The 13,253-nt window shown below is 33.6% G+C and overlaps 1 protein-coding gene and 1 non-coding gene across 2 annotated transcripts; both read left to right on the top strand.

Annotated features, from left to right (window-relative positions):
• Nucleotides 1–5,146: 5,146 nt before the first annotated feature.
• LOC149155462 (xyloglucan endotransglucosylase protein 7-like) lies at nt 5,147–6,714 on the top strand. Its single transcript, XM_089445037.1, has 4 exons — nt 5,147–5,333; nt 5,453–5,553; nt 5,865–6,058; nt 6,141–6,714. The coding sequence occupies exons 1-4, from the start codon at nt 5,147–5,149 to the stop codon at nt 6,544–6,546; spliced, it is 888 nt and encodes a 295-aa protein (XP_089301163.1). The 3' UTR covers nt 6,547–6,714.
• Nucleotides 6,715–12,283: 5,569 nt separating this feature from the next.
• TRNAK-CUU (transfer RNA lysine (anticodon CUU)) lies at nt 12,284–12,355 on the top strand. Its single transcript has one exon. It is a non-coding gene; the product is annotated as a tRNA-Lys (tRNA).
• Nucleotides 12,356–13,253: the final 898 nt, after the last annotated feature.

The following is a 13,253-nucleotide window of genomic DNA, read 5'->3' as shown; positions in this document are numbered from 1 at the left end:
AAGATAGTTGTGTGGTTTAAGAAAGAATCTAAGGTACTTGATACCATTTTCTAAGGGGACAGTCTGCAGTGCTAAGAAAGACTGAATCTTCGTAAGTGTATCTATACTTAATACATATTGATTGATCAATTTACTATCGTGGATATTCTGTTGGAAAGTTCGTCACAACAAATCTTATAATAATATATTAAAATACTGAAATTTTACACTATTACAGTTCTATTAAACTTTAAGATTTGTATATTTAACACTAATTAGTGTTTGCATGCGAATATAAATTATGCCGAAAAATAAAGAACAACAAAATAATCTTACACACACACATGAGACACAAGATATGCTCTCTAGGAAACCCTTTCAGGAGAAAACCTAGCTGGAAGATGAGGCCACTTCCTTTTGTTCCTCTGTCTAGAAATATGGCTACAGGTACAAAGAAGTAATGCATGTGGCCCATGGGCTGCTACAGTGCACATACCTTCTCTGTGTGCTCTTGCTCCTACCTCTCCTGACTATATTTTCTCAACTATGGAACAAAATTCTCTCGAAAGAATGGAATGCCTCTTCCTCCTAGTGGTCTGGTTATAACACAACCCAATAGCCTACTAGTGGTTAATTTTGATTACATAAACTCTTAACTAGAGTTACAATATAGAATGTTATAAATTATTTTACATCATAATCACGTAGCTAGCCTCTTTTCCATGAATAATGGGGGCTAACACGACATCCTATCGAACTGTATGTGTGAAAATGGGAATGTCAAATTCTCAATGGCATAACTTTTGCATACTGACTCTGATTGACATGCTTCTTGTGAAGTTGGTAATACATTTGTGTGTATAATATCATAAAAATGTGTTGCACTAAAGAGGCAAAGGTTTACCCCAAAAAATGTCATTTGATGCCTCAAAACACTCCTGGAAGTTTTCAAACCCTGTTTCGCCAAACTTCCTCCCGCTGGTAAAAATGGTCCTGTCAGTTGATTCCTCCACTTTTTCCACTCCAAATGCATCGATATGGATGAAAAAAATATAATGATGCAATTCAGATCATTGATGAAAGGATTATTTATTGAGATTAATCTCCATTCCAGTGGCACTACAAAACAGATTTATGATTTTGTGAAATGCTTTCCATTAAGTCATGGTTACCAACCCCAGAAGAAGCGCATCATCCACTCCAATCCAGTACACATGTAAAACGCTCAAAGGGCTCTAAATTTGGGAATTATTACAAAGGTATAATAAGGAACCTTGAATTGGTCACCAAACCTGTAGCCTAAGGGTTAGGTAGAAGCCAAAAAGTTACAAGGTAGTTAGTTCAAGGCTGCTAGCATAGGTTCCATACACATACATTACAAGTTCACCTTAGATCGCACATGCCACTCCATTATTATGGTGGTCATACCTGAAATATTAACCATGCTTGTATGTTTAAGTTAGGAGGTAGAATTATTTTCTCCAAAGCCCTAGGAGCATATGCCAAGGGTTATTTCTTTTAAGGAAAAAGAAATAAACATTATCTAACTAACTTAAAAGCTACAATGATATACAAATATAAGTGTGTATAGGGCTCGCTTGCAAGAAATTAGAGCAATTGAAATCATTCCGTTGAATATATATAGTATGTCAACAAAATGATTCTCATTTAAAAAGAAAAAAAAAAATCTATCTAGACATGTGACACCATCAATGGAAAAAGTTCAACAAGGGGAACTCAAATCAGCCGACACAATCTCAAACTAGGTCCAAACTCATGGATCTGAATAGTTAAAATATTAGCAGGGCTAAAGAAAAAGAATCACTAAAGTGTTGGTGTTGTGGTGAGCCTCATCTGTTGAGGGATTTTCCACATAATACCAGATCTGTTGAAAATATCCAAGCTATCCATGAAGCCACCACAAGGAATGATGTTGCTAGAAATATTCCAAGGGTAAGCACAACCTTGGAGGATAGGTAAGTGGAGCATCAATCAACAATGATCGACATTGAAGGTATTATTTTAAATCAATGTGTTTTTGCTTTAATTGATCCGTGAGCTAGTTTAAGTTACATTGGGCCACAGGTAATAGAAAAATGTAAACTTAAAATTTGTAAGTATAAGACTACCTGTGTGGTATGGTTAGCAACCAACACCAAGAGAAGATTAACCAGCCAAGTAAAACAATGTCATCTTGATTTAAATGGCTATTTTACAATAGTGAACCTAAATATACTTCCCTATGATCATATGATATGTCAATAGGCATGGATTGGTTGGAAAAACAACAAGCCATTATAAATTGTTTAGAAAAAAACAATGATTTGTGTAAATCAAAAGGGATAAACTAAAATAATCTGAGGCATACCAAAACCCATATCAGTTAGACAAATCTCAACCTTACAAATGAAAAAAGAGTGCATGAAAAGGGTTTCTATTATTCATGGTTCATGTGTTAGCAAGTGAACAACAAAGAGAAGAATCAAAATTAGACACCTTGCCAGTTATTAAGGAGTTCTAAGATGTCTTCCTGGAGTGAATCCTAGGTTTACCCCTCCCGTAGAGATATATTTTTCCATTGATTAGTACTCAGTGAAGCCCCAATGTCTAGAACCCCTTACTGAATGAGCCCACCTGAGTTATTGAAGCTAGAGATGCAACTACAAGAACTACTCGACAAAGGCTATATTAGACCTAGTGTATCACCATGGGGGGCTCCCATGCTATTTGTCAAGAAGAAGGATGACACGTTTAGGATGTGCATCGATGATCAATAATTACAAAATTTAACCATTAAAACTAAATATCCATTGCCTCGAATTGATTATTTGTTTGATCAAGTAAGGGGGGAAACCATTTTTAAAAAAATTGATTTAAGGATAGGATATCATCAATTAAGAATAAAAAATGAAGAAATTTATAATGCATCTTTCAAAACCAGATATGGTAACTATGAGTTTGTAGCGTTACCATTTGGCCTTACTAATGCCCCAACAACCTTTATGTGCTTGATGAACAAAAATTTGTGTTGGTATATATCGATGACATTCTGGTGTATTCCAAGGATGAAGAAGAAAACAAGGAACACTTAAATTTAGTGCCGCAAAATCTAGGAGAACATCATTTATATGCTAAATTTAGTAAATGTGACTCTTACAAAAATAGAATGCAGTATTTAGGCCACATAATTTCAAAGGAAGGACTAGCAGTTGATTTAGAAAAGGTCAAGGCCATAGTAAATTGGCCCATACCAAAGGATGTGTTTGTTGTCCATTCATTTATGGGAATTATGAGATATTACTGAAGATTTATAAAGGGATTTTCAAAACTAGCACATCCTATTACATCTTTATAGAATAAGGGAGTAAAATTTGAATGGACAACCAAATGTAAGGAAAGTTTTGATAAACTAAAATGTATACTTAGAGTGGCTCCTATATGAAAAATTGCATATCCAAATAAAGATTTTATAGTTTGCACTGATGCATGTATGGATGGGCTAGGAGGAGTTTTAATGCAAGAAAATTCAGTGGTAGTTTATGAATCTAGAAAGTTAAAAACACATGAAAGAAATTATGCTATATATGATTTATAACTAGTTTTTGTAATGCATGCCTTAAATATGTGGAGGAACTATCTATTAGGGAAGAAATTCACTCTAGTAACATATCATATCATCTTAAAATATCTTTTCATCCAACCATATCTCAATTTCAAACAAACTAGGTGGATGACATTCCTTAGTGAGTTTGAGTTCGACATTAAGCATATAAAAGGAAAAGAAAACAACAAAGCATATGCTTTGAGAAAGCACGCCTATACTTTAATGGGGGTATCCGTCAGCAGTGTTAGGACAAATTTGGTGGAGCATATTAAAAATTCAATAACCATTGATCCTAAATACTTGGAAATTCACCAAAAATGGCAGAAGACTGACATCCATGATTATGCCAAAAAAATTAGAAAATTTTTTGATTTACAGAAAACATATATATATTCCCAATGTGAATGCCTTGAAACAAATGGTAGTAGATGAGTATCATAAGAAACCATATGTAGGACATCCTCAATATCAAAAGATGATAACAACATTAAGAACTAATTGATTTTGGCTAGGTATCAAGAAAGAGGTGGAAGAATATTTATCAAAATGTTTAGAATGTGAACAATAGAAAATAGAACATCATATCTGTCGAGAAATCTTTTTCCATCCAGGATTTCTCCTTTTCTAGTTTTTAATTCACTTTTTGAAACTCTCCAGGTATGCTCTTTTTTTTCATCTTTATGTTATATATCCTTGAATATGTATGATTTATGATTGGTGGATCTATGTCGACAATAAGCTTATATCCCAAAAAATATAATGTGACTGTGCAAAAAGTCTTGTATATGGTTAATTGTGTGTCAGCTCCAAAGGTTTCATTCAGAATGCACATAGTATCCAGTTTTGTTTTTTTGGTTTCTGAACTTCTCCAACTTTTAAAAGCTTATGATGTACTATCTGTTATCTTTATATTGTCTCAATATAATACAATCATGCTTTTTCATTCTGAAAATATATATATATATATATATACCACTTTTTCACATACATATACAGACCGAGAGGTGGGGTTACCGTTGGCATTGACGGGCATTGACAGCTCTGCTGCGTTAGCAATTTTTCGTACGTAATCGCTAATTCTCCGCAATGTAAACGCTGAGCCTTGGCCTGGAAACAGTACTGATTGATGAGTGGGAGACATCGAGGGCGAAACCGCGTCACGCCCAATCACTTGTGCGCTGGTTGCAATTTTTAATGTATATTTGATTTCTGTTGATCGTTCCTAGATTTCGACTACCTATTCCCACAGTTACAATCAAAGCCTCCGCTGCATGGTTCATGAGCGAGAGTCGTCCTGGGCTAAACTGCGTGACAGCCTACCCTGCCTAGCTGGATTATAATTTTTAATGTATATTTGATTCCTTTCAGATATGTTCATGATTTCAACAGCCTACTAAACAATTACACTTATACCCTTCCTATATAATTGTCCAGACATAACCCATCTGCAAACAAGTTCTTCAATTCTTATTCATTCTGTTCCAAACCCAAATCAAATAGGCAGTCAATTAGATTAGTCTGCCACTGTTGTATGCTCAATACCTATCCAACAATATATCATCAATGGAGGCTCCAAATCTCTCTGGCTATCTCCATCTAATTCTTATGATTGTTATAATATGCAGTACTGGTATATATCCCACAGTCCATGCAAACTTTTACAATGATATAGATATAACATGGGGTGATAACAACGTCGAGATATTCGACAACGGCGAGGAATTGCAGCTTTCTCTCGATAATGCTTCAGGTATTCTAATGTTATTGATATATAACTGTATTGTTAGCTTTTTACTGCTTTATGTTTGTGTGGTAATATACTATCAGCATAGAATAACAGCAGATATTTTTTCGGTATTGTTTAATTAGGCTCGGGATTTCAATCCAAAGCACAATTTTTGTTTGGAAGCGTCGATATGTTTATGCAGCTGGTGCCCAATAATTCTGCTGGAACGGTTACAACATTCTATGTGAGATAAATTTGCGAAATTTATATTCAATAATATTCCAATATTCATGTAAAAGGTTTTTGGGAATTTTTGTAATTTGATAGAGAGAAATTATTGAGAAAAGTCATTAATTGATAGTAAATTTTGGGAATAATTTAGCATATGATAGGCAAAAATTATGGAGGATAGTGAGAAATTTTTGGGATCCATTGATTTCACTCAACTCCTATCCATCCGATATAGAAATCTTAAATCCATATAAAATTACGTTAAAATTCATAGCATTCTCACTATTATAATGTTCTCTAACGAACGGAGAAAATACGCTGCAGTTATCTTCGACAGGCGACAGGCACGACGAAATTGATATTGAATTTCTAGGAAATGTTTCTGGTCAGCCATATATTCTCAATACAAACATCTATACAAATGGTTCAGGTGGTAGGGAGCAAGATTTCTATTTATGGTTCGATCCCACAACAGATTTCCACAATTACTCAATTCTCTGGAACCCCGAGCAAATTGTGTAAGCTACCTCCTCCTCTGAACATGGTTTAATCTGTTTTTCTATTGTGATGAATCCATCTCACCTGATATCTTCGTTTCAGGATTTTTGTAGATGGACAACCTATCAGAGTATTTGGGAACAATGAAGACATAGGTGTGCCTTACGCGAACGGGCAGGCGATGAGAGTGTACTCCAGCATATGGGACGGAGATAGTTGGGCAACTCAAGGGGGACGGGTGAAAATCGATTGGTCTTACGCACCATTTGTGGCTTCGTACAGAAATTTCACAGCAGACGTATGCGAATGGACAGGCAGTGGCAACTCCTCCCAGTGTTGGGCTAATACTCCCAGTAACTGGTGGAATCAGCCAGCTTATGAGAACTTGACCTATGCCCAACAAGGACAATTACAGTGGGTTCGCAGTAATTTTCTAGTTTACGATTACTGCAAAGATCCGGCCAGATTCAATAATCAGCTTCCAGCTGAATGCTCCAGACAACCATAAAATAATTCCCAGCGCTTCCATGCGATTGCGGTGCGATTTCATTCCAATAAAGCGTCCCTGTTCGTTGGCTCTTAAAAATACTTATTTGATCTCATTTGCCATCGAAGGCGCTAAATTAAAATTATTTTCTCTCTTACCGTTCTTGTTCTAACCATCTGAACGTTTTGAAACACAACAGGATTTATTGTATGTCAACATATGTCATGCATGTCCGTCAAAAATAAAATGATGATTCTCTCTTGGAACATGTTGACCTAGTGATTTAAAAATAGAATATTTGGTTAGGATAAGTATTATTTTTATATATAATAATAAGTGTAGTTTATTTGAATTCAAGTTTTTGTGATTTATAATCTGTTAATTTATGAAGATTTTAAGAAAAAATTATATTTTCCATGTTTGGTTGACGTATTTTAAATTAGCAAGTATGGTTCATTTTCAAGATAAGAAAAAGAGACAGATCTCAGAAGAAGGTTAAATAGGAAGATAGGCCATCCTAATAATTAGATGGAAACGGATAAATAGTTAGATCTCTCATTTTCATCACGGCAAGTTTGCTTTAGCTGAACATGCAGTGAAGACCAAGCATCATATTATGCATTGATGAGGCTAAGGTCGTCGCAAAAATCTTTCATTTTTATCACAACAAGTTTAGGGAAGCATCTCTCATTTTCATCATGGCAAGTTTAGGGAAGCGATTGAGATTCCCACCCTCTCCTCTTAGTTTTTCCCCTCTTTGTCTCGACTTTTTCTTTTTTATGTCCATCCTGCTGAGTCTGCTCTTGCTAATATCATAGGAACTTAGTATACCCGACTTGCAAGTGGTTGGCTATGCTCTTGGTGTTATAATGGCAGCGATGAAGTTTGATCTTGGGTCTCCCATAAATTAGCCCTTGCAGTTACTGATTCACCATGTAGTAAAATATATATATATATATATATTATTTGTGTATTAGTATTTATTTATTTATCGCTATTATTATTATTATTATTATTGTTTAAGAGCACTTTGACCTTTCATTTTTATACCCTTGTTATTAATTTTTATTGGTAATTATTTACTCTTAATATTTATTTATTTATTTTTTAATGTTTTTTTTATTTGTTGATTTATTTTATTTTTTTTATTTGAATTTTTTTAGTTAACAATTTATCATACTTGCTATACTTTTCCTAGTGAAATATCAAATAAATAATGGAATCAAGAAATTAATTAAATAAATAAATATTAAATATTTAAACCAATTAAATAATTCCCTCCCCTAATCAAATATAATTGTTTGGTTAAGTTATAATAATATATAAATTAATTAATTAATTAGTAAACAATATATTTTTCTTTTTTTTGGTCAAATTTAATCTTTAAGATGACTTGACCTATCTTCCTATTTAACCTTTTTTTGAAATATATCTCTTCATCGTATCCTGAACATGAACCACAAGGCTCAACCAAACATTAATAATGTAATTTTTTCCAAAAATCTTCATAAATTAATAAATATAATTTAATTTAAATTTCAAAATATAACTTTAACTAAAATATAATTTTTATAGTTTAAAATATATTTTTAAATACATAAATAAATTTAACATTTTAGAAAATTTATACAACACATTAATTTTACAATTTTATTTAGCTTTTCATAATATTTAAAATATATACACAAATAAAACATCGTCTTCGATATTCCTGTCGTACGATCTTTCATCTTTCCCCCTGTAATCTCTATTTTTCACATAACAACAGTCTCACTACGATCTTGACTTAACTTGCTTTTGACTTAAAAATTAAATAATATTGTAATATATTTATATTATAATATTAATTTTATTATTTTTAAAAATATTTTAATTTTATTTATTTAAAATAAATAATATTGTAACATTAATTTTATTAATTTTTTAAAATATTTTAATTTTAAAAGATTTTAATTTTATTTACTTTAAAGTTGATTGATTCATTTTATTTTCTTCTTACTTTGCAATGATCTTTTTATTTTGCAATGATGATCACATACAGCCTTCCTCAATTGACTTGAACTTGCATACATATAACACCCTTTGTCGCCCCATCATTTTTGCTCACGTGGAAAATAAAAAACCGCTCTCATAAAATAAGTTAAAAAATGTAATCAAATACTTAATCAAATGAATTAAAAAGATTGTGTCTGGTGTTAATTAACATTAATGTTATATTATAACCCAATTTTTTTTGGGTCTATAAATTCAATGAAACGATGAATATTATAAATAAATGATGCTTGCTAAAATAAACAATTTTTTCTACAACATCTTTATTGTAATTGTGGTAAGAATTATAAGATTGTCCAATCAAATCATTTTCATTTCAATTCTAGCGTGTGTCATTAATTCCATGTGTGAAATTTAGGCTTATTTGAAACAAAACAACATTAAGGATCTGTTGATTTTATTTTATTTTGTTTAATTGAAGGTTTATATTGATTCTAAAGGGAATATGCACAACATATGCTTAGTCTTCATGCTTATCAATGACTGTAGTGTATTAAATAGTTGTTTGTTGGCATTAACTTTTAATAAATTAAAAAATTAGATTTGTGTTAGGTGGCTCTCTACCCACCAATTTCCTACGGATTTGAGATTATTCCAATTCTAATAAGTTCCTCTATGATAAGTTTCTCATTATTATTTATAACATTTATTTTTATATAAGAAAAAATTATTTAGCAAAATGGTCCATTTTACAGTAACATGTATAATTCATTTTTTTCTTAAGTTAAACTTGACGCATAACATTTGTATTCACTAATTATCAAATCTTTTCGAGACCTATAAAAATATAAAAAAAAAAATATTATTGCCTAAGGCTTCTTATTTCATCTTAAGATAGATGAATATCTGTTGGTTTTTATTTTATTTTTTAATTGAGGGCCTAGAATTATTCTCAAGGAAATATGTTCAACATATGCTTAGTTTATTCCTTATCAATGTATTACATAGTTTTCGAGGTTGCATTGAATTATAATAAATTAAAAGAAAAATAGATTCGTGCCAAGCCCACCAATTTCCTAGGGATTTGATATTATTCCAATTCTACTAAGTTCCTCCATGATGAGTTCTTCATTATTATTTATAAAATTCATTTATATATAAGAAAATTATATTTAGCAAAATGGTCCATTACTTTTAATAAATTTAAAAAATTATATTCGTGCCACCTGCCTTCCCACCCACCAATTTCTTCGCGATTTGAGATTATTCCAATTCTAATAATTTCCTCCATGATAAGTTCCTCATTATTATTTATAGCATTAATTTATAATTGGTTTAATTTCTTAAGTTAAAGTTGACCCATAACCTTTTTATACATGGTTAATCAAGGAAATCAGTGCATTAGTGATAAAAAATTGAATATACAAACTATATAGTAACTGGCTCTCCAGGTGAGATACCTGGAGAGTGTACAAACACTCATACACGCCCTATATTTCATTGAGTTAGATGAGCCTCAAATATATAGGCTTTCACAATATCGGGTGGTTTGAACCACTCCCTAACAAATAGGATCTCAATCATATTCTAAAGCAACAAACACTTAAACATAGAAAAGCTAACTTTCTCCATTAATGCTAACACTCCCCCTTAATGGAGAAAGGGTTCACTAAAAAACTCAAATGACATACGACGCTTATTGGTCTCAGTCTCAGCTAGGCTTACAATGGTAAAAGACAGAGCTTTCATTTTTGTCTTCTTGCAGCAGAGCCCATACTTGTTCATTTGTGGATGAAGCTTCATCTTCACTTTCTTTGCCATAAGAAAATGATGGAGCTTCACCTCCTTTTTATGTTTCTCCCCCTCCGAAGGAACACATGAAATCTTATCCTCCTCTTCGAGTATATACTAACATTATTTACATTTGATGTTGCAGGTTCTTGGGATTCTTCAATTGCTTCTTCTTGTCTCCCAATATCTGCATAAAAAAAAAAAAAAAGGTTAGATTTATAAAGAGGACCACAATTCCTTTTATCTTCTTGCTCCTTCAAGAGAGATTTCATTTCTCCATCTCTCCCTACTCCATTCCTCCCTGTTGTCATAGTTATGCCTTCAGCCTCTTCAGCCAGTTTTGTTGCTGCAAGCATGTTCTGCATTTGATTTGTATGTGAAGATAGGTATTCCTTCTCACCAAACAGTAATTCATCAATAAGATGTTTTTCAATTATCAAATTGATCCACTCATCATGAGGTATATAAGTCTCATAAAACTTGATTTCTACATTTGGAAAACTTTGATGTTCTACAATAATGGATGTGTTTTCATCATCACAAGTTTCAATTATAGACACACATTCATCACCATCATTTCATCTTTAGTTTCACAATCAAATATGGGATCATTTTCAAGAGCCATATCTTCAGCATGATTGCCCTCATTCAAACAGTATTTCATTTCTAAAACATCCCATAAGAATTTTACACTAAGAACCTCTCCATATTCATATATTATGTTGAGTATGACGTTACCATCTAATGCAGATGTTATAAGACTTAATGTTGATGCATCTCCACTATCATTAATAACATCTTCAACATAATCCTATAAATTTACCTTCCATGATATTGTTTTCATTTCATTTGCCCATATTTCATAATTCATACATGAAAAAAAAATGACAAATTTAACCATTTAATAATCTCACCAAATTCCAAATCTGCATCTTGATCAGCTAGTGTGTTGACACCTAATCCTCAGCAGTTGGGTGAACTCGGACTGTGAACAGTCATCAAGAAGATGAACTGATCAGTCACATTCATGTATATAAACAATAGCTACCTAATGAAATATACGAATCAGTTTTTCTGCCAAGTCTGGAGTTACTCCTGGCCTGACATGGTATCAGAGCCAAATTCTAAAATAGTCGTAACTCCCTGCCACTGCCTCTGTCCTGAAATATCATTACTCTGTCCTGAGCGCCACTCTGTCCTGAGCGCTGCCTCTGTCCTGCGTCTCTGCCACGCCTGTGCTGCCCTAACGCTCTCTCACCTAACGTTCTCTCACCTAATGCTCTCACCGTTCTGAGAGACTCCATGCGCAGCGAAAACACCATCGACAAGATTGTTGAACGCTGCCTGATCCAGGGTTTTCATCCTTTTACCAGTTGGGAAGGTTTTTGAGACGTGAATCCAGATTTTGGTGCCATTCCGGTGATGCAAATCTCCATTGTGGAGGACGCAGCTGGACTGTTGAACGCTGCCTGACAAAGAATGTGGTATCATCGTTCTGAATGCGCAGTGCATTAAAACTGGTAACGGGTTTGTATATGCATTGTTTACACGATGTTTGTATATGCCTTGGACGCTGTCGGTTCAGTTATTGGATATACAATGTATACAACGCTGCTTATATTGAATTCATAATGTATACAATGCTGAGAATTGTTGCGGTGTTTTATGTCTGCCACCCGTTGCCATGAAAACAAAAATTTAATCCATTCTGCTGAGAATTGTTGCGGTGTTTTATGTCTGCCACCCGTTGCCATGAAAACAAAAATTTAATCCATTCTGCTGAGAATTGTTGCGCCACCCGTTGCCATGAAAACAAAAATTTTCTGCTGAGTATTGTTGCGGATTTCTAGTCTCCGGTTGGAACCGTCCGTGGCAAGAAGATCTCTCACTTATATCATTTGAACTCCAACGTGATACGTGAATACATCCGTCCTCTTTTTAGAGATTTCAAATAAGTCGTTCAATGCTCTGTAGTGCTCTCTAGCTCAGTTGGTAGAGCGCAAGGCTCTTAACCTTTTGGTCGTGGGTTCGTGCCCCACGGTGGGCGTTTAAGTTGATTTTGATATTTTCGTAAAAACATATTCAGCTATCGCATGAATTTCGGTGTTTTGAGTAAAACTGGTAGCGAACTCCCCAAGTCTCTTCAGTAATTACATGTGGACCAGTCATGTGGCTTCTTGTGTTGGCAATCTGAGTTTAATCAACCAGAGCGACGGTAATAGCACAGCATATTGTTTGCGATCTAATTGTTCCATTACCATGTCCCGCGGACGTTTGGGCAGCGTTTAACACAAGCACTTAAATTGTTTATGCAGTGATATATATGTGGTGATATATGTTACAGTGGTAGTATGTTATCAGCATTCGTTTCAATGGTCAATAACATATAAATGGCATAGCAGAATCAGAATCATTCTTTTAGCAGCAAAAGTTTTTTTTCCTCAAAAGCACATTTTTTTTTGTCAGCAGAAGTAATTTTCTACAGAATGCATTCAATCATCTCTATGGTAGGAATAGTTCTCACTGGCAAGGAGAACTATCCTGAATGGTCCCGGATGGTAAAACACACCCTCATCTACAATGAGTTGTGGAAAGGAGTGTGTGTCGGAGAAGAAGACAAAGACCCAGTGCAGCCTACATCAGATAAAGAGCTTGTCATTTGGGAAAACAAGAACAACAAAGCCTATGCATTGATCGCAACATTTGTAAATGAAGAAGTAAGTCATCATATTTCATCTTATTCAACTGCCTTTGAAGCTTTACAAAAGCTGAAAGAACTCTATGACTCACATTCTGCACTTGAAGTTGTTCAGCTCATGATTAAACTCTTCACTCTTGAACTGAAAAATAATGATCCTCTTGCTCTTGCATCTGAAGTAAAGTCTATAATGCATGATATTAAATCCACTAAGGTTGAGCTGGATATCCCTCTTATTGCTTTTCTC

This window comes from Pinus tabuliformis, chromosome 9, assembly GCF_031772625.1.
Source record: "Pinus tabuliformis cultivar Carrire ecotype Pingquan chromosome 9, CPIR1, whole genome shotgun sequence".
NCBI lineage: Eukaryota > Viridiplantae > Streptophyta > Pinopsida > Pinales > Pinaceae > Pinus > Pinus tabuliformis.
This window is presented reverse-complemented; position numbering and strand designations above follow the sequence as displayed.

Coding starts and splice junctions, on each gene's coding strand:
- LOC149155462 (XM_089445037.1), top strand. CDS start 5,147: ATGGAGGCTCCAAATCTCTCTGGCTATCTCCATCTAATTCTTATGATT. Junction 5,334..5,452: donor TTCTCTCGATAATGCTTCAG/GTATTCTAATGT, acceptor TTGTTTAATTAG/GCTCGGGATTTCAATCCAAA. Junction 5,554..5,864: donor GAACGGTTACAACATTCTAT/GTGAGATAAATT, acceptor AATACGCTGCAG/TTATCTTCGACAGGCGACAG.